General features: G+C 40.1%; 1 protein-coding gene across 1 annotated transcript in view; it reads left to right on the top strand.

Annotated features, from left to right (window-relative positions):
- The first annotated feature begins 1,093 nt into the window (after positions 1–1,093).
- The window catches only part of LOC137271841 (uncharacterized), a 36,015-nt gene continuing 12,988 nt past the window's right edge, over positions 1,094–24,120 (top strand). The window contains exons 1-14 of the mRNA XM_067804237.1: positions 1,094–1,131; positions 1,835–2,205; positions 2,480–2,830; positions 2,970–3,017; positions 4,246–4,368; positions 4,843–4,882; positions 5,176–5,228; positions 5,470–5,583; positions 14,357–14,471; positions 18,359–18,417; positions 19,329–19,712; positions 20,136–20,486; positions 20,654–20,701; positions 20,845–21,195. Coding sequence (XP_067660338.1) covers positions 1,094–1,131; positions 1,835–2,205; positions 2,480–2,830; positions 2,970–3,017; positions 4,246–4,368; positions 4,843–4,882; positions 5,176–5,228; positions 5,470–5,583; positions 14,357–14,471; positions 18,359–18,417; positions 19,329–19,712; positions 20,136–20,486; positions 20,654–20,701; positions 20,845–21,195 — 2,446 coding nt within the window. The remainder of the gene's footprint in view (positions 1,132–1,834; positions 2,206–2,479; positions 2,831–2,969; positions 3,018–4,245; positions 4,369–4,842; positions 4,883–5,175; positions 5,229–5,469; positions 5,584–14,356; positions 14,472–18,358; positions 18,418–19,328; positions 19,713–20,135; positions 20,487–20,653; positions 20,702–20,844; positions 21,196–24,120) is intronic.

Here is a 24,120-nt window from a genome sequence, read left to right as displayed (position 1 = left end):
TCCCTACGAATTGAATCAACACAATATACTGAGCAGATATGTTTAGGACCACCGATCCATTTCACGAATTGTTGAATATCTAAAATGCTTGTCAATGCCCCAATCATCTATTTGTCTTCGTCTCAACTAAAGGTTAACGTGGAATATCAGTATGTTATGCCTGAAATTGGAGTCTTATTCGAAGGAATATGCGGTGTTGATTTCATGTCACGGTTAGCATGTATTGCACGTGCATAATCGTCAAGCTATCTGTAGCAGCCAAATGTACGCGCCCAATTCGTGGTACCGCCTCTCTTGTCACAAATGCGTTTAGTGCGCAGGATCATCTAATATGTGTCCAACAGTAGTGTTGTGAATAATAATTATGATGGGTCACATTTCGTTTTTATAGCTGGTCAACACTTTTAGGATTCTGCTTTTCCGGAATTTATCTGCTCCTAGTTTTCTATGTGTTTACTTCCGGGAGACTTATTCTAGGGCATTCTACAGTGTTGACGATGTTCGTTTGTGCCCGAACTTTCGGGAAATGGCTAAATATATATAAACAGGCTTTTCGCCGTGTTGCGACACGGACATTTCTGGAGTTTATATCATCTGCATCCGTCAACGCCTGAACCTACATTAACCGCTGTCAGAAAGTTCACTGTGTTTACATTCTGCATAGATATTCTGTCTCACACTAAGACTTTGGTGAGTTTGCTACGATACATATTTTATGACCCATTGCCTTAGATTTTGTCTCATTTGTATTGAATTTGTAATCAGCATTGTGTAATTGACTTGTGACTTTGTATACCTTGCTCTCGTTACATTATTTGAACGTTTATGACTTGTCTTTGTTCTGTTTTGCTGGTTCACGGGGGGTTTCTTATGTTGTTGTTTTCACGGTAAATTATTAATCGTAACAAAATATACACTCTTCAAAAAAGGAAACGCGAAATGAAATTAAAAAATGATTGAACAAATTTGAACCCATATGTAAACGCAAACATGTTTTAGGGTTACACATTGTTTTTGGAATGTTTTAGAAGATCATGCTTGACCAAACGCTAAAACATGATTTTGAACGGTTTTATCAATCAGGATTGTCATGATGTTCCATGTGACCATTAAAGAACCAAATGAATCTTTGTAAGTACTGTACACGAAAATGGGACATCTCAACGCTGCCGATCGAAATCAGGCAATTGGACGATTGCAAGCTGGTGAAGTAAAGAGAGGCAATGATCTTCAACGTTCATCTCAGCACAGTAACTCGATTGTGGGATCGATTTCGTCAAACAAATTAGACAAATGACCGTCCAAGGTCAGGAATACCTAGAATACAACCAGAACCCACACACTCTTTGGGGTTTGCGTTTCTTTTTATGAAGAGTGTATTTTTTATCGCTGCCACATTGTGTCAGTGAGTAGAGTATTGCACTGTAAACGTTGCTGTTTAGGTAACTGGAATACGATGGCATAAGTCAACCAGGTCAGTGACGTTGACCACTCGATCCCGTTTGTCGTCCCATACTATAGGCTACTGAAGAACAATTCTAACCAGAATCATCACTCTTCAGAATGTCACATGAAATAAAACACTTATTATCTTTAGTGAACTGATGTAAATGCAGTCAGTTCTCAGTTTCACCTACATGTACATATTTTCGTCAGTGTGTGCGTGTGTGTGTGTGTGCGTGAGCGTGTATGTGTGTGGGTGTGTGTAGGTGTGTAGGTGTGTGTATATGCGTGTTTGCGTGTGTTAGTATTCACGGCACATTCTTGCAATGATGAATCAGTCGATATTTGTATTGAAATGATGTGAATACACGTCTTTTGTTAAATATATAAGTTTGACCTCCTCACCAAGTCAAATAACAATCGGGGGCGGTAGCCCAACATCTCAGTTGACTGTAAGTTGCAGGCCAGATGCACCTGGGATAACACAAGTGCTTACGTTGGAGATTGGCAAGAAGTCTTCTTCTGGCTCTAATCAGCCAATAATCCGAATGTCCAACACTGATTCGTTAGTACAAGTAGTGGACACAAGTCTACAACAGCGGATGACAGCCTCGGGGTCTATCAGTGGAGCAACAGGCAGTATACAGTTCGTCCTGACAGATCTGAGATGTGATGATGCTGCTTCTACATACTACTGCACAACGTTATACTTGACTGACACATCTGGAAGTGATGAGACAACTGCCAACATCACAGCCAGAAGTGCGTAATGATAATGGTAACTAAAACTGACATTTGGTTACCACACATACACACGCATGGACACACGCACATACGCACACTCACACGAACATACACACACACAGACAGAGAGAAAGAGTGGTGACCTTGAAAAACAACACACACAATGTTTGTAAGCAGGTTCTTTTAATGCAGATCAAGTATTAATAATATTGTAACCTACTGGTAATATTATCGTTCTTCTATTCCGATTTACCCCAATGTTGATATACAGTGTCTTTATCCTTTCTTACAGCTTATCCAGAGCAGATAGAGATGTTCCCCACTCCTGACAGGACCCAGTATGACGATGGTCAGCTCATCTCATTCAGGTGTACAGGAAGGATTGGGAATCAGTTTGATGAGAACAACCTCCAGAACCTGTGGACATGGGAGTGGCGATCTATAGACAACGAGTTCAGCTCCTGGACACGGTATACCAACAACCAAAACATCACCTACGACCGTCCTACGCCATCGGTAGAATGTCAGTATACAGGGGCGTCCACACTGGTGCATACGATCTCGAATCTAGACAATGGAAGACAGTTCAGGTGTTCTGTCATAGCTGCAGTCTACAGTGCAAACAAGACTGTTTATATTCGTGGTAAGATCACAACTGTTTTCTGAGTGGTACCCTTTGTGGCAATGATACGTTCGCAATTGTGGTGTGCAGATACATGCATCATTATTGCTATCAGTACACAAAAAAGGAGAAGTCCTAACTGCTGCAATCTTCCTTCCAGATCAAACACCGATAGCAACGCCATCACCACCCGATACGTGCTCATGTGGTGAGTGTTACAAAAAGTAAAATGAAGCAACGGAGGGTTACATGTGCATCTAAGAGGGGATTTACTTCATTATCCTAACTATCGAATTAATGGCATCGATGCAACACATTTCCTCACATGTGATACTCAAACAGTCACCATGAAATGGCATTTCTCTCATTTCCTTTCTGCGTCGTGTCCACGATGTTTTCTTATTGTTGTCGTGGATATATTAATATTCTGATCTCAACTCTACTACTACTACTACTACACACACACACACACACACACACACACACACACACACACACACACACACACACACACACGTCACAGGTTTCCAAAGACATCTGACAGGGCTAATATAAATATATATACAAATATATTATCTCTATCAGTTGTCTTTGGTTAGTTCGATCAGAAAACGTCTGCTTATTAAGCCCGTACATTGTATTAAGGGCATTTCTGGTGTCATCGACATTACTAAGATATTGGTAAAAGCGGCGTAAAACTAAAGTCACCCACTTGGTCATTCCATGTAATGTCCATCAGAAGTGTGTGTGATGTATCATCCCGTTGTATCCCATCTCTATCTATGTATGAAAGGACGGTACATGTCACAGAACTTCTGGGTGTAAAGTGAAGTAATTATGACTGGGCGGAGACTGAACGGAGAGTTCAGTGTCAACAGTGCACAGTGAACTGTACCCCGCCTCCCATCACTTTTAGTTTTAGTGACGTCTATAATGACAAATTGTAGACGTCAGTCTTTTAAAGCGTTACTCTCACCAGGGTGGCTTTGAAGGGTTTATGCGACCAGTTCATGTCCAAACATCTACAGTGAGGGCCAGGTGCTTATCCTTTAGTTCTTACACGAGAGAGTGTTTGTGTACTGATATACTGTCAGTGAATATTGTAGTTTACTTGAAACTCACGAATTAGTCAGTTATACATGGCAGGATCCGCGGTTGTGGGACTGTGTATTTCATCAGTCTTCCGACAGAAAGATAATTTTATTTCTTTATTTCATCGCGGTTATGATGTACTCAACACCTGGTATTAAAGAGATACAAAATAGAGCGCATCCCTGAATTGTTAGCGTTTCCTTACTTCTACTTTAATCTGATAAAACCACAAATTCGTAATGCAACTGAGTTACAGTGCACACAGGTAAGGTAAACTGCGTATTCAGTGAAAAATGGTTAAGGATTTACACATTTTAAGGAACACACAATGCTTAAAATCACAGAACAGAACCAGGAATCCTCGATTGGTGTTGGAGTGGCTGTAGGTGTCTGTGTAATGGTGGTCGTGGATGTCGTTTTCCTGTGTGTGGCGTACCACTTCAGGGACAAACTAGCAGACTATATAGGTGGGTAGACACAAAGATAGTTTCTTGCAAGTCCGAGTGCATCAAGAAATGAAAGATGATTAACTTCAAAATCTGCAGGGATGGAATAATTCTTTCAGGATCGAAGATTTACAAAGTTCTCATTTTGACATGCTCTCCTGAAAATGGTAAATAAGCTGCACACTTGCTGCAATGATTTCAACAGTTGATAGCATGTTGTGACAGCAGAATATGATGATGTTTAATCCTCCACGGATCATTAGGGATCATTCGTATCTGGACACAGTAGCACCATGATACTGTACACGGGAGTGCATCTGCCTTTGAAACTGCAGGCACAAGCAGCGGTTACCTCCTGAGTGAGGACATTCCATCCAGCCAAATAATGCTGACTCTTTGTTATAGTGTGTGTATGCCACATAGCCCATGCTTCATCGTACTTCTTCGTACGATTTTTGTTGCACTAGGTATTCATAAAGTCTTTCACTTTTTCAGTCAAGAAAACCAGAAATTCAGATATGCCAGTAATGTCCAAGTAGGTGTATCTTTAACAATTAATGTTTTGAGACATTCATAACTACGTAACGTGTGAATGATTTATGAAATGAAAATTAAAAGTTTCTTTTGAAATACCTTTTTTAAATTCTATGTTTTATGCAGCTGATTTTAAATGTAAGCAATATGTGGACACCAGCTGGACACACCAATACAAATGATCAGGTGTACGTGATAGGCAAAGGTGTTAGCAATGTCCAAGTAGGTGCACCTCTCTACACTTACTCTTTTGAAGCATCTATTAACATCTGCATTCTCTCCCAACCATTACAGCATGCAGAATCCAGCAGCTACAGTGACCGCTCCTGTCGGAATCCCAACACAAGGTCAGTGTTTGTCAGTGTATATGCTTACTTACCCGTTTCTACTGAGAATACCTAAATGGTGACATAAGAGATTATTGCTGATGTTTAGACTAGCTATTTTAGAGGCCGTTGTGAAAGTCTGGAATGTTCTTAAAAGTATCAATCACTCACTCTGTCACTCACTCACTCTCCATAATAATTTGCTTTCCTTCCAAAGATGTATCAGAGTAGTAATACAAACTTTCTGTATGTGTCTGTGTAGGTGTCGGTGACGAGTACGAAGTACCAGAGAACAGGAATGACTACGATGTCCTACAGAGAGAAGTTGCTTACGTTCCGAACACTTATGAGAAGATACGAACATATCAGAATGTGTGAAACGGGGAGTCAGTCAAGACGAACCATCAACATTTACCTTTATAATCAATGTCGATGCAGTTTTAACATTTGAAATGAACTCTGACAATCAGAAAAAGAAAAGTTCAATTGCGTCAACGGAACATGAATTCCTCTCTGTTTCTAGAGACAAGCGGTTACCGTTAATGCATAATGATCGCAGATGAAAGATTTCATAAAGCAGGTAGATATTAATGAGTGAGTGAGTTTAGTTTTCTCCGATGTCGGGCACACCAGAAATAGGCTTCACACATTGCGCCAGGATTGAACCTAGTTCGTGTTCGTGACGACCGAACGCCTTAACCACTAGACTATCCCACAGCTCTGGTAGAGATTAATTAAATCCAGATGTTTAAGATCAAAACATCAGAACATCGCCTTCTTGATCTCTGGTTTGTTGTTGCGTCGTTATCGTCGTCGTCGTTGTTTCAAGCTGCTCTCGGCAGCGCTAAATCTGCATCACCATGTTTTGTCGATAACTGAGTGCGGGATAGACAATTCAATGGTATACATAACTAGCATCAATCTACGTAGCTAGAAGGATATGAGTGTAAGGGAAAAAATCTATATCTTAATATAGAACGTAAAAATGTGTAATCTTCACTTGAGTCATGCGTCAACAAAATGTGTACAGATACACTTCCTTTTTGTTCGTTGTACTAGTAACTTATTTACCAATAATTATAAATTAAGTATGTATGTTTAGTTATGTTAACACGTTACACGTCAGATGATACACAATACAGTGTACAGATGTACAGTGCCAACTGTACTGTGACCTCTTCTTCAGATCAAGGATATATTTCTCTGATTCACGTTCACGTGATATATAAATAACAATCACATTCTAAATAAAATTATATTTGAATCAGTTTCCTTAAGATTTCTACGTTAAGACGTGACAATGTTGAGGATATATTGTACATGTTTGTCGGTTGAAAATGAAAACCTTTGTCGTATAATCGACAATTGTCCCCATGACTTCTGGACTTCAATAAGTGTCCCAGCAATGATCTCCGGTATTCTGATGTTTCCTGTGTAAAGGAACAGAGTTTTAAAATTTGACGTCACACTGTCAAAAATAATGTCCAAGGCAAGTGCTAATTTGACATGCAGCGTATGCCCTAGGCTCTTACCAGATGCAATTCCCTTTTTTGACTTGTGCCTTGGGTTTATATGAATTTGTTAAATGCTCTTTCCTATTTTGTATCTTACCATTTTCACAAGTATGTTTATCAGATGGCCAATTAACTTGCCCTTGTATGTGTTTGTGGCCATGTATGTGTTCCAGGATGCAGCTTGGAAACTTTAAACATCAGGTGTCATCGTCATTTGATAGTCATTCATAAACATATGATATCAATATAGGTAGATCAATACAATGGGTTCTATATTATGGCGTCCTTATCATTATGCAAGTATATGATGCAGAATTTAGTCTTTGGAGGCATTTAGAATATGATGCATTTGCGATTCTAAACTATAGTTAGATTAAAATAATTGGAGGAATGAAATGTCAGGAAATAGGTGGCGCGGGCGAAACTGAAATGAATGATAAGGATATCGTATAAAAGTAGAATGGTCTTGTGTTTTAAGGAATCGATATAATTGCGAGTTTTATCTCATTTTACGTATTTTTGTTAATTTGTCACCACGATGATTATTGGTTTCAGACAAATTATAAGCATTATTAGGCTCTTTGCTCGTTTTACCTTGGTCAAAAAATCTGTTTGGCTTGGTCTGGATTCCTTATATGTCAGAATATAACTCGTTATGAAGGCACCGGCACTAACCTGTGTATTTATTTCATAATCCAATTTATCTTATCCTGCATGGTAACCATGTGACGTGTGTGTACATTTCTTTCCTCCAATGTTCCACGACAATGACTGTTAACAATGCATTGTTCTTACCTTGTACGTTGAGCGGCTGCCAACGAAACTTTGCTTTAACTCTTTATCGTTTTATATGTTATGTGTTGACCATTGTTTTGTTCAGAAACCCCGTATGTTTTAATTTTATCGTAAACGTGAAGTTATTACACTATATCTTGCATATACTGATTGATTCGTTATGTCAAGCTACTATCCAGTGTAAGTACTGAAGTTGTCTCATAGTACTAAAGTTAAACCGCGCTAATCTATACATCTGTTTTAGCTATTTTTTTTTGTCATTTGACTATTTCTCGTGTGTATTTGTATTGTCAAACTACAATCCTTTTTATTTTGTTCCTACCATCTATGTCAAGTTTCAATTCTGTTCACGCTTTGTTTTGCCATTAACCTTATGTTATGCAGCAAAGCTGTAATTGCGTTGTTTATACTTTTGCCCTCTTTCACTGTACTCACTTGGATATGTATTGTTTTTTTTGCTCCACGTTGCTATTTTTCTGTTAGTTAGTCTATGGTCTGAGCGCCTCCAGACAGCCTGGAATTAGCGGTACCCCAAATTAAAAGAAACCCCAAACGCGCCAGATATGTTAACCCTCCCTGCGTTTACTGAAAGACCTATAGTTTATCCAACCAGATGAAATCCAACATCATCAGCATCGATACACGTAACTCGCATACGAAGACATATGTCTACCAAGTTTGACCACCTGAATACATTAGTCACAGCCCGGATCCTCACGGATAGCAGATATAACATTAACACACATATTTTCTGGCCACTATAAATGTACTCTACCACTCTACACATCAGTCAGGGAAACAATTTATGACTTAATTTTCGTGCGAAATTACTTTACGTATTTAAATCATTTATTTGGAATACGATGACATGTGTCAATCAAGTCAACTGGTCTGATCCCCAACCCGTTAGGCGCCTCTTACGACCAGTACGCCAAGACCAAATGAGAGGACTGTTACTTTTACTCAGAGTGTTTAACACCAAATTGAGCAATATTACTGCTGCTGTTGACAATCGAATCTGGACAATCCAGTGACTGACATCATGAGCATCATTCATGCAATTGATATCTTCTCAAAACAGATCCTCTGTCCACTATAAAAATATTCTTTCATGCTGTATATTGTTTCCCTGATTTTGTTTTACTATGAATGGGTTTTGGTACTCATTGCATACTTCGTAAGCTCATTGTAATATTATCGTTAATTGAGATCAACTGTTTCCTTTTTCGGTTGCTTTATTCAATTTGAATCACACCAGACCTAAACACTCACCTGTAAAAAGCAAGACTATGACTAAAACGGCTCCAACCAATTGTGTAGTTAGCTCCATTACCGCTGGAAAACAAAATCTGAGGTTAGGACAGATCAAGTGGTTGGGTGAATGAGTGAGTTGGTGTTAGCGTCTCTTTCAAACCTTTGATTTAGACCATCGTGCGACAGCTTAACGTGGGAGCGAGTCTCACCTGGATGAGTGAGGGACTACAGTTGTACGCCTCCTTTGCAATAATTCACCAATACTCTCTCAGTCTAGAAATTGGCTTCACAGATATACGCAACTACAAAGGCATTGGTCCAGTGGAAAATAGATCACGAAGACTGTAAAACTAAACAAAGAATTGGTCCAGTGGACAGTAGATCATGAAATCGATAAAACGAACCAAACAGATTGTACCAGTGGAGAGCAGATCATAAAGACTAGATAAAGAAAACTATACAAAGGCATTGGTGGTCGTGGGGAAAAGATATCAAGGAGAAGTAATGGTCCCATGGCAAATAGGTACAAGCAAACAAAGATGCTTGCTTATGTCGTTATGTTGTCAGCTAGAATGCGTATTGTTATAGAAATGAAATTAAACAACAAAATTACATGCAGATACAGCTGTCGTCTCATGAAACGGTTAATGATTTACCAGACAGTTACATATCGGTAACATATCCGACAACCTCCGTGTTAACTCATAGAGTCAAGAGTGAGTGAGTGAGTGAGTGAGTTAATATTTAACGTCACATCGGCAGTATTGCAGCCATATCGTGACGAAAGCATTCTTATAAAAGGAATCTATGTATATGAGAAAAATCTGTCGACGACGGACAGTAAAACAACCAGAATATCACAATAAGAAATAAAACTAGCGTGAAAAGTTAAAACTAATATCCCTTTTCATACAATACAATATAAAAACAGGCTATATGGATCACCAACAACTGAAGGTAGATCACCATACTAGGGGCCATGGGGACTTACAGTACTTCTGCTACCTGCATGGTCCCTAGCTGGATTTACATCATCCCCTCAGCTGCTGGTGATTGTATGCAAGATTAGCCACAAATTAAAATGACAGAAATACTACGGCTAAGAAAAGATGGAAGATCAAATTTAACTTCAAATGTTTTGGGACTTACGTACCCTCTCAGGAGGACAATAATTTTACAGTGCTTTAACCCCCCTCGAGGATACAGCCACTAACACTCTAAGTTACTAATTCCAAGCATAAAATATTTATCTATTTACAATTCATTCAGCAAATCTAATTCTTTTAAAAATGAAATAATTAAATGAGAGCTAACATAATTAAAAAGATCATTCAAAGTTTGTGAATTAAAATATTTATCCCTTGTGATGGAATATTCAACACAGTCAAGCAGGACATGCCTGACTGTGATTCTTTCATCACAAGGGATACAAAACGGAGGATCTTCACCTTTTAATAGATAACCGTGAGTATACCTCGTATGGCCAATGCGACATCGTCGCATAATGACCTCCTCAAATCTGGACTGACATCCCAAGTAAGTATAACCGATATAAGGTTTTATTTCATGTAATTTATTTAAACCTACTTGGGTGTCCCACTTCTTCTGCATCAGATGACGGATATAAGATCTTATTGTAGCTTTATAATCTGAGTATGGAATAAGAAGTGGTGTCACAGATTTGTTGAGTGCTGCCTTAGCAGCAAGATCGGCCATTGTGTTACCAGAAATGCCAACGTGACTAGGTAACCAACAAAGGACGATGTCGCACTGGCCAGTAGCAAGATTATTGTACAGTTCAATAATTTCTATTAAAAGTGGATGTTTACAAGAAATATTTTTAATCGCCTGAAAGCAAGAAAGAGAGTCGGAATAGATTATATATTGTTTATGTTTAGGGTGTTTTTGTATGTATTTGAGAGCCATTAGTATGGCGTTAGCTTCTGCTGTAAAAATAGAGCTATTATTTGGCAATCTAGACGATATTGTTCTGGATCCAATGACAGTGGCACAAGCCACTGCTCCACCGTCCTTGGACCCATCTGTAAATAAGGATTTGTAATTGTTATATGTATGTTTCAATTGATTATATTCTTGTTTATACTGTTATTCATTCGTTTCTGATTTTCTAAATGTAGTTAATGTTAGGTCAACTTGTGGCCTAACCATCTGCCAAGGAGGAGAAGAAAGAAGACGGGAGGGAGCTATATTTTCCAGCTCAATGCCGGCTGAAGAAAGAAAGGGTATAATTCTGAGCCCAAGAGGTGGAACAAGAGAAGACTTCATGTCGTACAAATCCTCATACAGTGGATTGAACACACAGTTATATGCAGGGTTAGATTGATTAGAGTGTAATTTAGTAATATATTGTAAGAATAATTTAATACGGCGTTGTGTAAGAGAAGGTTCGTCAGCCTCAACGTAGAGGCTGTCAACAGGTGAGGTTCTGAAGGACCCAAGACAAAGTCTTAGACCTTGGTGGTGGATAGAATCCAGAAGTTTCAGGTTGCTTTTACAGGCTCCACCATATACGATGATAATCAAGCCATAATCAAGTTTAGACCGTACTAATGATCTGTATAAGTGAAGGAGGGTAGCTTGATCCCCTCCCCACTTTGAATTTGAAACAACTTTTAACAAATCTAGTGCCTTCAGGCATTTAGCTTTAAGGGATTTAATATGCGGTAAGAATGTTAAATGAGAGTCGAAAATTAAACCCAGGAACTTGGCCTCCTTTGATAGGGGTGCCATTTAAAGATAATTCTGGGTACTTATGCGGCTTATATTTTCTACAACAATGTATACAATTAGCTTTTGATTTAGAAAATTTAAAGCCGTTTTCAAGACACCATTTATTTATTTTATTTAAACACAACTGTAGTTGCCGTTCAATGGTATGCATATTTTTACCACGACAAGAAATGTTAAAATCATCCACAAAAAGTGCTCCGTCTATCGAATCGTTTAAAACAACGGATAAGCTGTTGATCTTAATACTAAATAAAGTGACAGACAAAATACTGCCTTGTGGAACACCCTGATCCTGATTATAATGGTCAGACAGGGTAGAACCCACTCGGACTTGAAATTGTCTGTCTTTTAAAAACTGTGATATAAAAAGAGGCAAACGGCCTCTCAACCCAAAGTCATGTAAATCCTTCAAAATACCATGCTTCCATGTCATGTCATAAGCTTTCTCGAGATCAAAGAAAATCGACACAGCATCTTGTTTATTGACTATAGCATTTTTAACGAAGGATTCTAAACGTACCAGATGATCAATGGTACTTCTATTCTTCCGGAAACCACATTGAATATTTGTAATGAGGTTATTGGTTTCCAGATACCAAATCAATCTGTTATTTACCATTCGCTCCATGGTTTTACAGACACAGCTGGTTAAAGATATCGGTCTGTAATTGGAAGGATCGGTAGGATCCTTACCAGGTTTGGGTATTGGGACCACAATGGCATTACGCCATGAAGGAGGAAAGTTTCCAGATGTCCATATTTTGTCAAATATATCCAAAAGTGTATTTTGCAAAATTTGCTGATGAAGAATTTTTGGCAAGAGTTTCGCCAATTTTATTTGCAATTTGACATTTGTCGGTAATTAGATTATCACCATCTTTGAGATGGTGAACGGCAGATTTTGAACCTTTGCCTTTAATTCTTTGAACCATGTTCCATACTTTGGACATTGGCGTGCGTGAATTAAGTTTGGAGACATAATTTCTCCAAGATTGTCGTTTGTTTTGTTTAAAGGTACGACGCGCCTTTGCATTCAGTATTTTAAATTTGTTTAAGTTATGGACAGTTGGGTTGCTTTTCTAGCACTTTTACAGTATGTCGTAAACCATGGCTTTCGTACATGTGGAGTTGTAGAGGATCTTGGTATGCACTCATCAGCAATTACATTTAAAACGTCAGAAAATACCTGAATAGGATCGGCAATATCACTGAAACATTCGGGTCTTAGTTGAGATGTGCATTGAGTTTGAAATGAGGACCAATCGGCCTTGGAAAAATTCCATCTTGTATAAGATGGAGAATCAGTTGGAGAAGATGCAGATAATATCGTTGGAAAATGATCACTTCCACAGAGATCGTTGTGAACAGACCAATCAAATTCATTTAGTAGAGAAGGGTCTACAAGAGACAGATCCAGAGAAGAGTAGGTGCCAGTTGCAGGGTGCAGATAAGTGCTTGAATCATTATTGTATATACACAAGTCATTATTTGAGATAAAATCTTCCAGTATTTTGCCTTAAGTGTTAGTATTTGTACCACCCCAGAGTGGATTGTGACCATTAAGATCACCCATTATAATGCATGGTTTCGGAAGTTGATCATAGAGAGCTTGGAGATCAGTTACGTGAAGTGTTGAAGAAGGCGGAATATACAGTGAGCATAATGTAAGTACAACATGAAGTGTAAGTCTCACTGCAACGGCTTGAAGATTAGTTGTAAGTGGTACATGGCTGTGGATAACATTCTGCTTAACAAGGATTGAAGATCCACCAGAGGCCCTATCACCCGAAGGTGAGAAATAATGATATGCATCGTACTGACGTAAATTTAATGTATCTGTCTGTTTCAGATGGGTTTCCTGCAGACAAAATGATGATGGTGCCAGATCTTGGACTAACAGATGTAACTCATTATAATTAGTCTTCAATCCTCTACAGTTCCATTGTACTATATGTTTGGAAGACATTATCTTTTAGGTGGGTTGATTGGGGATCTACCCCTCACTTTCCTGGAGGGCGACAAGCTATGTGCCCTGTGGTGGATGTTTTCTGACACATCCATGTCTTCGAGTGAACCATATTTATTGAATAATTGTATACGATTTTCTGAACCCTTGGGTGGTCTGTCAGTCTTTTTCTCATTACCTGTTCTCGTTTTGACAGTATTTTTAGACTTTGAGTTTGTTTCAGATCGAGTATGTTCTGTAGATTGTGACAATCCCTGAACTGTAGATGGCACACGGGCGTTCACATTTGTTTCTGAAGTCTGAGTAGTTTGTTCAGGCGTGAAAAGTTTCGGATTATCAGTTTTAACCCAAGTCAGGTCTGTTTGAGTCACACTTGATGAAGTGGATACTTTTTTAGTCATGGTGTCAGAAGGTAATCTGATGACCGATGCATAAGTCGTGTTGATTCCACAATCTTTTTAGCATCTGCAAAGCTAACATTTTGAGTGAATTTCACTTTGTTTATTTGCATTTGCCTTTGCCATATTTTACATTCTTTGGAAAAAGATGAATGAGTGTCTGAACAATTTGTGCATTTTTTGACAGTGCTAGTGCAGTCTTCCGTTACATGAGACGTTTCACTACAATGAGCACATGTCACTGGCTGTGTACAGGTATTAACTCCATGACCATATTTTTGGCAGCGAAAACACCTCAGTGGATTTGGGATGTATACTGCAACTGCGATGTTACAATAACCCACTTTAACAGACTTGGAGGGAGACTTGGAGATGAGAATGAAAAAAGATACGTGTTTGTGGATATCAGTTCATTGTTTTTCCGGGTAGTAAATCGTTTAACATATGTCACACCTTGATCTTTCATTTCAGACGCAATGTCCAGTTCTGACATGTCAGCTAACAAACGGTCTCTATCTCTTATGTTCAAGGTTCTATGGGCTGTGACTGAGACAGGAATGCCAGCCAATGTTTGCATTGACAATAGGTTGGAGGCCTGCTGTTTTCGATTGCATTCTATCAGTAGAGATCCCGAACGTTTGATGTTCTTAACGTCGCCTGCAATGCCATATATACCCTTAGAAATAATAAAAGGGTTCAACTTCAGTGGAGTCTTGTCAACAGTGTCAAGAACAACGAAACGTGGCCAACTTTCTGTTACAGTGGATTCATTCTCTTCATTGTCATTATCACGTTGACGTTTGGTGTTTTTCGAGGGAGTCTGGTAAGCCATAGTGAGTTTATAATTGTTTCATCATCCGAGCTCCCCACCCACCACGGAGTATCACAAGGACAATGCTATAAACAAGCGGATCTCCAGCTTGCAGCACCAAGGATACCCGGATGATATACTCCAGCAGAAAAATTAAAAGTATAATCATTCCACCAGATTGGCCCATGAGCCACCGCCTTCTGGGCATAAGACTATGTAAAACGTACCACAAAGTGAAATTTTTCCTATGAATAAGGGTGCCAAGACCATATTTTCAAAAAGTCCAAGTGAAAAGGTTGTGCAATCATATAACATCTATGCACAGGGCTTGGCATGACCAGCCGATTGGTTGAACCGGGCCAGTTCAACCACCCGTCTAGGTGAAGTAAGGGCCGAAGTGGTGTGTTGGGCAAATGGAACGTAGTTAATAGCCCAATTTCCCTCAACCACCAGGATCCCGTCCTCCACCGACACGGGACGCAACCCACGGCCAACAGGTTGCCCAATTTGGTCGCCTTTTACGACTAGCAATGGGGTGCTGTGGACACATTCTGCCCCGGGTCCACACGGGAGAAGAGCACTTGGCGTTACCCAGCACCCACCACGAGGAGGTGGCTCTTCACGGGTGCCATAGAGTCAAGAAGGAAACTGAATCAACTAAATTAAACGATTTTAACATCAATACATAGAGGAATAATGAACTGAATCAAACATACAATCAAATTTCCTTCTCAGTACTGTGCAAAATGTTTATTTAATAACAGTCGTAGACGAAATAAGAAGGTTTTACGAACTCAACGAACGATCACAAGGACCATTTTCACACATTTATAACAGTTAGTCAAGAACACCCGAAAGACCTGTAAAGTTACACAGCACTAAGACCATCACCATTCCATGCAAGCGCTGGTCATCGGGACTTGACTATTCTTTGCCAGTCCTATACTCGCTGCTCAGGCAGAACATCATGGTGTCAATTCCTGGCTTTCTTGGAGTAGACTCAACCATTGACAGACCACCACAATATGTGTGACTGACACGCTGATCTTGCAATATAAGTGCCGTCAGACATCTGAATGATGTACTGATCGTAGCAGTTTCAGTACCGTTACACATCTGAATGACGCACTGATCAGTGAGTCTAAGTAGCGTTACATTAGTGAATGATGCACTGATCATTGTAATGTAAGGGCCGCAACACATCTGAATAAGGCACTGATTATTGTAGTCTAAGTACGGTTGCACACCTAAATGACGCTCTGATCATTGTAGTCTAAGTGCCGTTATACATCTAAGCGATGCACTCATCATTGTAGTCTATGTACAGTTTCATATCTGAATGATGCTGTGATCATTGTAGTCTATGTACCGTTACACATATGAATGACGTGCTCATCATTGTGGTCCAAGTACTGTTGCACACGGATCATTGCAGTCTAAAACAAACTGATCAAACCAGTCTAACTACCGTTACACATCTGAATGATGCAGCATTCATTATAGTCTAGGTACCGTTACTCATCTGAGTGATGCACTCATCATTGCAGTCTAAATACCGTTACACACCTGAATGACACACTGATCATTGTAGTCTAAGTACCGCTACATATTCTGAATGATGTTCTGATGACTATTGTCTAATCTGATTGACACAATAATAATTATAACTAATTACCGTACCCATCTGATGGAAGTATTGAGCATTATTATCGTCAACCGTTAGTCTCAAAATACCTTAAGAGCTATGTAGCAGAGTTGTTTACGTGTACCGAGGGAAAGCTCACGGAAGTGTGGCATGTGTTATTGATCTTGGCGACAATCGTGATACATGTTCCGAGTCTAACGATTTTACAGGCGCATGTGTGGTGTTGTGTGAATGGACGTGTCTAATGTTTACCCCACTTTAAACAGTTAGTCTGGATGATTTCATTTTTATGCTGTGGTGCTTCTACAAACTAATCAATTTCTGTCCATAGTATACGCACTTCGGCATGGCATTAAAATCATCGGGAACATTAAACTATGGTTATTAGCAACAACTCAAAGGTATCGCTGATATCATTGCTGTCCGATACAACCATGCATTCAGACTTCAATATATAGTCAGTCATTTCAGATTTAACGTGAAAAATATGTCTGCATAGACTACCAGTATTTTCAGTCATTTGTTACTTGTAAATCAACAAAAGTGTCTGTTATTTTGAAAAATCGAATATCAAGTTGGCAATCTGTTGATCAACACAAATATTTTCATTTTATGAGTGAATGAGTGAGTGAGTTAAAATTTAACGTAACCTAGGCAATATTTCCGCCATATCGTGATGAGAAATGTTGTAGAAAAATAATATATGTACGTAATAAAAAAACAGTCATCGACAGGCTGAATGAAAAATAACTGGAGTATCACATTAACAGTTAAAACTAGCCAACATGTGTTTTCAAAAGTAGATAACTGTTTTAGACAAAAACATGTAAGAATGGACTATGGACCAACAACTGAAGGTAGATGACAATACTAGGATCATGGGGACTTACAACGCTACCTGCATGTTTCATGAAACGCTATGGCCTATTTTTAAGCGATGTGTGAAATAACCCTTTCCATGCGACAAATTTGCTTTGCCTTGCCAAATATTGCTAAATGGAAAGAGCGGAAGAACCTGTTATGCAAGGTTAATGGCGAATCTCTTTCAAAATTTCTAAAGCCTGATAAACAGGAAAATGAACAAACACCAGGTTAGTTATTTCAGTCTAACGAATATAAAGCATATAATAAGAAAAGAGAAGGTCAGAAATTTCGACAAGGTAGATTAAATTACATTTCCCTGTCCCGATTTCTTTAGCAATGTCACTGTATATCTTACGTTCACTGAGTATATCTTCACGGGAGCGCGTCCCGTTTTATGTCATGTCAACATAACTTGACTGCTTTGAACGAGTGTCGTATTTGTGTGTCACGCCAGTGGTTGTCTATTAGACTGCAGCATGTGAACCCAACCAGGAAGTAAGTCGTGCAGCTTATGGTGGGTGAGATACCATGCACAGGTATGTGTGTTGTGTTCCAGTTTGGTTCATTGAATCAAGAATTCTGAAAATAAGAGCATGACCATTCAATGTAATTTTTCAATGTAATTTGACATGCATTGTCAAATAACGCTAATACTAATATTGTCGTGACTTGCTTCTTGCAAGTAACAGTTCAGTTTTACGCCGTGCTGAGTAATATCCCACCTATATACCAGCCTGGGCCAGACAATCAAGTGAGCATCACCATGAGCATCGATCTACGCAGTTGGGATACGATGACATGTTACAACCACGTCAGGGAGCCTGACCACCCAATCCCATTAGTCACTTCTTACAACTAGCAGGTGTTACTATAGATTAATTCTAATCTCTTCCAGTACCCATTGTTTGTGCATGTCATTACTTTGTGTGAAATGTATGTTGAGAAGGTCAGGGAACTGTATTCGACACCAATGGGGAGTACATGTTTGATTTATGCCACAAATTCGTTTAAAATACAATAGTTTGATACGACAATTTGTTTAAGTGTCACTGTGAAAACGTCAAGGGTAAAGTTTGATCTGAAAATATATCCATACCCATCTAAATGAAGACATACAAGTTCCAGGAACAGCTGCTCGCACCTGTTGAAAAAGAAGCATGTATTCACGTGATCCGTTTCATCTGCTGATCTTCATGGCCTTTCTCTCAGGCAGTAAGTATAAACTATCGTCACACACAGGCACATACACACGCACACACACGAATGCAAACACGGGACACTCGTCAGAGCAAATAAATTCCAGCATCAGGAGTGCGTGGTATTAGTATACACATTCTGAGACTGCAGTGGAGTTATTCCTGCTGTAATATCTGAGTGAAAACATTCATTCACGTGAATCAACGTACGTAAAACAAGACTATAAACCCTACGTCTGAAATTCCAGATTTTCATTTCGTGAGATCTGAACTCAAAACATGGTGCTCAAAGCATTTACAGAGTCACTCATTTTAGCCACAGATTATCTGTGAAGTTAAAAAAAACACGCACCATGAACATGTATATAACGTTTGTCACTGGAGAATCCGTATTACATTGTAAATAATCCAGTCTGGGAGAGACAATCCTGTGAGTAACTGCAGGGACATCTACGCAAGTGGAAAACGAACGATATTTGTTGCCTCTTACGATGGGTTGACGAGGATCAGTAAATAACTGTTCTAACCGGAAATCTCAGAAGACTCCAGATTGCTAAGTGGAATAATCACTCATTATCATCATTGAATTGATGTAAATACGCGTCCTTCTTTGTCAGTTTCAACTACATGTATATATCTTTCTGCGTGTGTGTGTTAAATATGTGTGTGTTGGCGTCGGTATGTGTGTGCGTTCTTGTGCTTGTCTGTATGTCTGTATATGTATTACACAGTATGTGTATTTGTATATGTATCTGTGCGCGTGTGTTTGTTTGAGGATGTGAGCGAGTGAGTTAGTGTTTAACGTTACATCGGAAATATTTCAGCCATATACGGGTGTATATGAATGTATTCATGCCAGATGGTTACAATGCTGAGCCAAGGTACATGTTTATTGAATTGATGTAAAGACACATCCTTGTGTTTCAGTAAAGGGGGCAAGATTAATCACATCACCAAGTCAAATAACAATTGGGGGCAGTAGCTCAACATCTCATTTGAGTGTCAGTTGTACGCCAGATGCACCTGGGATAACACAAGTGTTTAACATGGAGATTGGCAAGAAATCTTCTTCTGGCACTAAGCAGGCAATAATCCGAATGACCAACACTGATTCGTCAGTACAAGTAGTGGACACAAGTCTACAACAGAGGATGACAACCTCAGGTTCTATCAGTGGAGCAATGAGCAGAATACAGTTCATCCTGACAGATCTGAGATGTGCAGATGCTGCTTCTACATACTACTGCATCACGCTATACTCGACTGACACAACTGGAAGTGATGAGGCAACTACCAACATCACAGCCAGAAGTGCGTAATGATAATAAATGTTAACTAAAACTGATGCAGAAAACATTTGGTGACCACACACACACGCAAATAAAAGATTGTGGATATGCACTGTACGAGAGAGAGAGAGAGAGAGAGAGAGAATAAATATTTGACGTGTTTCAATTATTTTATTTTGTGTTTCTCAAGTCTTATCTGCACACGTGTGTTGTATGTGCTTCTAGAAGTACATGTCTATGTTCTGTGTAACAATCTGATCAGGTTCAAGTCATGCAGATCAATTGTATATTACTATATTATGCAAACAATTCCACATATTACAAATCATAGCATCAATTCCACTCGTGTGAATCATTTATATTGTAATAGTACTTGTAATATTGTCAGTGTTCTGTGCCGGTTGATCCCAGTGTTGACATACAATTTCCATATCCTTTCGTACAGCTTATCCAGAGCAGATAGAGATGTTCCCCAGTCCCGACAGGTTCCTGTATGACGATGGTCAGCTCATCTCATTCAGATGTATCGGAAGGATTGGGAACTTGTTTGATGAGAACAACCTCCAGAACCTATGGGCATGGGAGTGGCGATCTACAGACAACGAGTTCAACCCCTGGACACGGTACCCCGATGACCAAAGCATCACCTACGACCTGTCTACTTTATCGACAGAATGTCAGTATGCGGGGACGTCCACACTGGTGCATACAATCTCGAATCTAGACAATGGAAGACAGTTCAGGTGTTCTGTCTTAAGTGCAGACTACAGTGCAAACAGGACTGTTTATGTTCGTGGTAAGATTTCAGTCCTTTTCTACAGTGATAGTGTTTTGTAAGTGATACACTTTTGTGGCATCGATACGTTCTCTATTGTGGTATACAGATACATGCATATTTTACATAATGTTTGTTATCAGTACACAAAACAGGAAACGTCCTAACTGCTGCAACCTCCTTTCCAGGTCAAACACCGATAGCAACGCCATCACCGCCCAATACGTGCTCACGCTGTGAGTGTTACCAAAATGTAAAATAAAGCAACGGAGAGTTACATTTGTATCTAAGAAGGAATTAACTATTGTAATAGTACTTGTAATATTGTCAGTGTTCTGATCCCAGTGTTGACATACAATTTCCATATCCTTTCGTACAGCTTATCCAGAGCAGATAGAGATGTTCCTCAGTCCCGTCAGGGTCCAGTATGACGATGGTCAGCTCATCTCATTCAGATGTATCGGAAGGATTGGGAACTTGTTTGATGAGAACAACCTCCAGAACCTATGGGCATGGGAGTGGCGATCTACAGACAACGAGTTCAACTCCTGGACACGGTACCCCGATGACCAAAGCATCACCTACGACCTGCCTACTTTATCGACAGAATGTCAGTATACGGGGGCGTCCACACTGGTGCATACAATCTCGAATCTAGACAATGGAAGACAGTTCAGGTGTTCTGTCTTAAGTGCAGACTACAGTGCAAACAGGACTGTTTGTGTTCTTGGTAAGATTTCAGTCCTTTTCTACAGTGATAGTGTTTTGTAAGTGATACACTTTTGTGGCATCGATACGTTCTCTATTGTGGAGTAGTATAGGTAATAGGGGTTCTGGACCACTTTCAAGAAATGTCTCTACAAAGCCTTATTTACTAAATAAGGCTTTGGTTGGGCCATTAGCTCTTGCTACTATTACCCCTACTATAAAAAAGTTGGCGGTAATTACTGTGCCTTGGTAGGAGGTAATACTGTGCCGTACGGTACGATCAATAATTCTTCTCTTACAAATCCCCTACCCGGCCCATCCCTCAAGTAGTACAAGTTAGGTTCGTCGGCTTTCATATCCACTTTATCTATGTTGTAAGTTTTGACTGACCATATAGGATCGGTGGCTCGCTTACGGCTATCGCCCCTATGTCATGTTTATATCGATGAAACAGTTTAACGTGAACCGCCTACGATCTCTTTGGTGTTCATAATAAAGGCTTGCTGGGCTTTTTGTATCCCCTGTTCTATGTACTTTTTTTTCTCGTCCTCGCTGATAGCAGACTTACGAGACTTGGACCGAATATCTTGTTTCATTCCGTTATATTTTTTGAGTTCAGATAGGATTGAACGAAACTCCTCTTCTGAGATCTTACTGTCAGAGAGTGCCGTGGAAATTCGCTCACTCACTGTGTTCAGCTTTGCTTCGGCCAGAACCCTGATCTCGTCGTGTTTCAATGCCTTACGATTAAGTCTGCGTGATACTAACTTAAGCGCCAACCCTGCCAACCCTGCCACCCCAGCTGTTATTTCAATACCTAGCACTATAGGTGCAGCCACGATGGTGGTTAACAACCCAACGCCTGCCGCCCCTAGTCCCATGCTGGTTGCCATAAGGGTAGTGTCAGCCCCGTCCACGATATTGAAAGCTCTATTATACTTTTTACATAGTGCTTTCCGCGTGTCACGGTCTTGTTCTAGTTGGCGTTTCACATCACATAACTGCCTCAAGCGGAACCCATCTACGGTTTCTAGCGTCTTCGCTACTTCCTCTACGACTGGGTACAGACCCATCCTATAATATATATTATGAAAGATATTTTAATTGGGTTTCAGTTAATAGTCTATAAATGAATTTGAAGTCTATAAGATCTATCCTATCAGTCAGGGTAATAGGTGAGAGGCCAATAAAATTTCCTGTTGTAATAAAAACCCCACTGAGGTTTATTAAGCGGTTTATAGGACCCGTGGTATCCTGTTGTATAACAATACGACAATATTGACCATGGTGTTCTTTATACCAGTGTATTGACACCCCGGGTAAAATTTGGTGTCCTCGTGAGGTGTTTTCATCATCTGAATACAATAAGACTTCTATGATGAGTGTGAAAGGGGTTGATATGCTAGGAAGATATCTGCTATAACCACTATTACTAAATGTTAATTTATTTTTTCCAACAGACTTTAACTTATGTTTTTCGATACCAACAGTTATCATGTATGATTTACTCTCTGGAATGAAATCCCCGGGCCAGATACCGTTGTTCCTAATCTTAGAGATCAATACATCTTCGCTTAATGTGATATAAGGTGAGGCGAGTGTTAAGTTGATCAGCCATTTAGGCTCTTTAAAATCTGATAACGACACCCGTCTGTACACGTTGTCTTTGAAGTGCAGGATGTATAATTCATCTTCCTCACCAGGCTGATCGAATCCCTCCGTATCTCCCAGGTCGTTAAGCGTAGTGTTGGGATGATGACTGGTCATTATTATACTATTATGATATAATTTCCAACTGGTTTTCTGATAATAATTCAGGGGTTAACTTCATACCCATGAAGTGTATGTTGTCAGGCAGGAAGATATTGATTAATGATATCTTGTTTTCCACGATCACGTTGACCCCCTGCAGACTGGTCTTGGAGTCGACACCCACCCGCACGTAAACGTTGCAAACTTGAAACTGGTGTCGTTTCACCCACCCGAGTTTGATCCCCTTCACGATCTCGACATCATTCCCCGATGGTTCCCCTAGGTAGACTTTGATGAACAATGTTGAGTTTGCCGGTAGATCATCGACGACAGCGACGTGTTTCACTGCTACAAGGATCTCTGGAAAAGCGAGAGAGAACGAGTCAATGATGTGTACCAGGGTATCAGCAAATCAACCCGGGCGCGCATAGGATACGTCTTCACGACAGACCAGCAAGACAAGCTATCGGACGGTGAAAAGGCTATCGCTCTAGCATACGGGAATCGATTCTGCGTGCCGCTCGACTTCGAGTTGCTCACGGGACACGCGCCGTTTTACCAGGCCGCGCTGGGTGATAGGCTAGAATACGAGCTCACGTTTAACGACTATAGCAAAGTAGTGCGTACGCCGAACGGTGATGAGGCCAGTTATGCCATAGACAACATCTCTCTGGAGTTCGACATGGTCACTAGCCCGGAGCTGGCCAGGCAGGTTCGAAGCCAGTATTCTGGGAAGATGGCTATCCTGTACGATCGCGTACTGAGGCATAGATCAGTCGTGCGAGATAAGAGCGACACTGTGTGGAATATCAACCTGAACGTGCCGGCGCGATCGATGAAAGGTATCCTGGTCGTCCCCGTGGAGGATTACGATCCATTCCGGAGGGACAGCGAGAAGTTTTTCAACCCCGAGATTGAAAAGGTGGAAGTGACCATCGAGGGCGTGCCCAACCAGCTGTTCAGTCATGGTATGAGGCCACACCAGCAGTGGGATGAGATAAAAAAGCTACCAGTGGGGGACTACATAACAAAGGACCTGGACCTCGGCTCCGTGCAGATCGGTGAATACCTGACCACCAAGTACGCCCTATGGTTGGACATGCGATCCACGGATGATGATAAACTGCACGGTAGCGGGCGCCGTATAGATAACGGCAGCGAAGGGATAACCATCCAGATTACTAAGAAGGCTCAA

This window comes from Haliotis asinina, chromosome 1 (genome assembly GCF_037392515.1).
Source record: "Haliotis asinina isolate JCU_RB_2024 chromosome 1, JCU_Hal_asi_v2, whole genome shotgun sequence".
NCBI classification, from domain to species: Eukaryota; Metazoa; Mollusca; class Gastropoda; order Lepetellida; family Haliotidae; genus Haliotis; species Haliotis asinina.
Note: the sequence above shows the minus strand (reverse complement) of the source record. Positions and strands in the feature narration are given on the sequence as shown.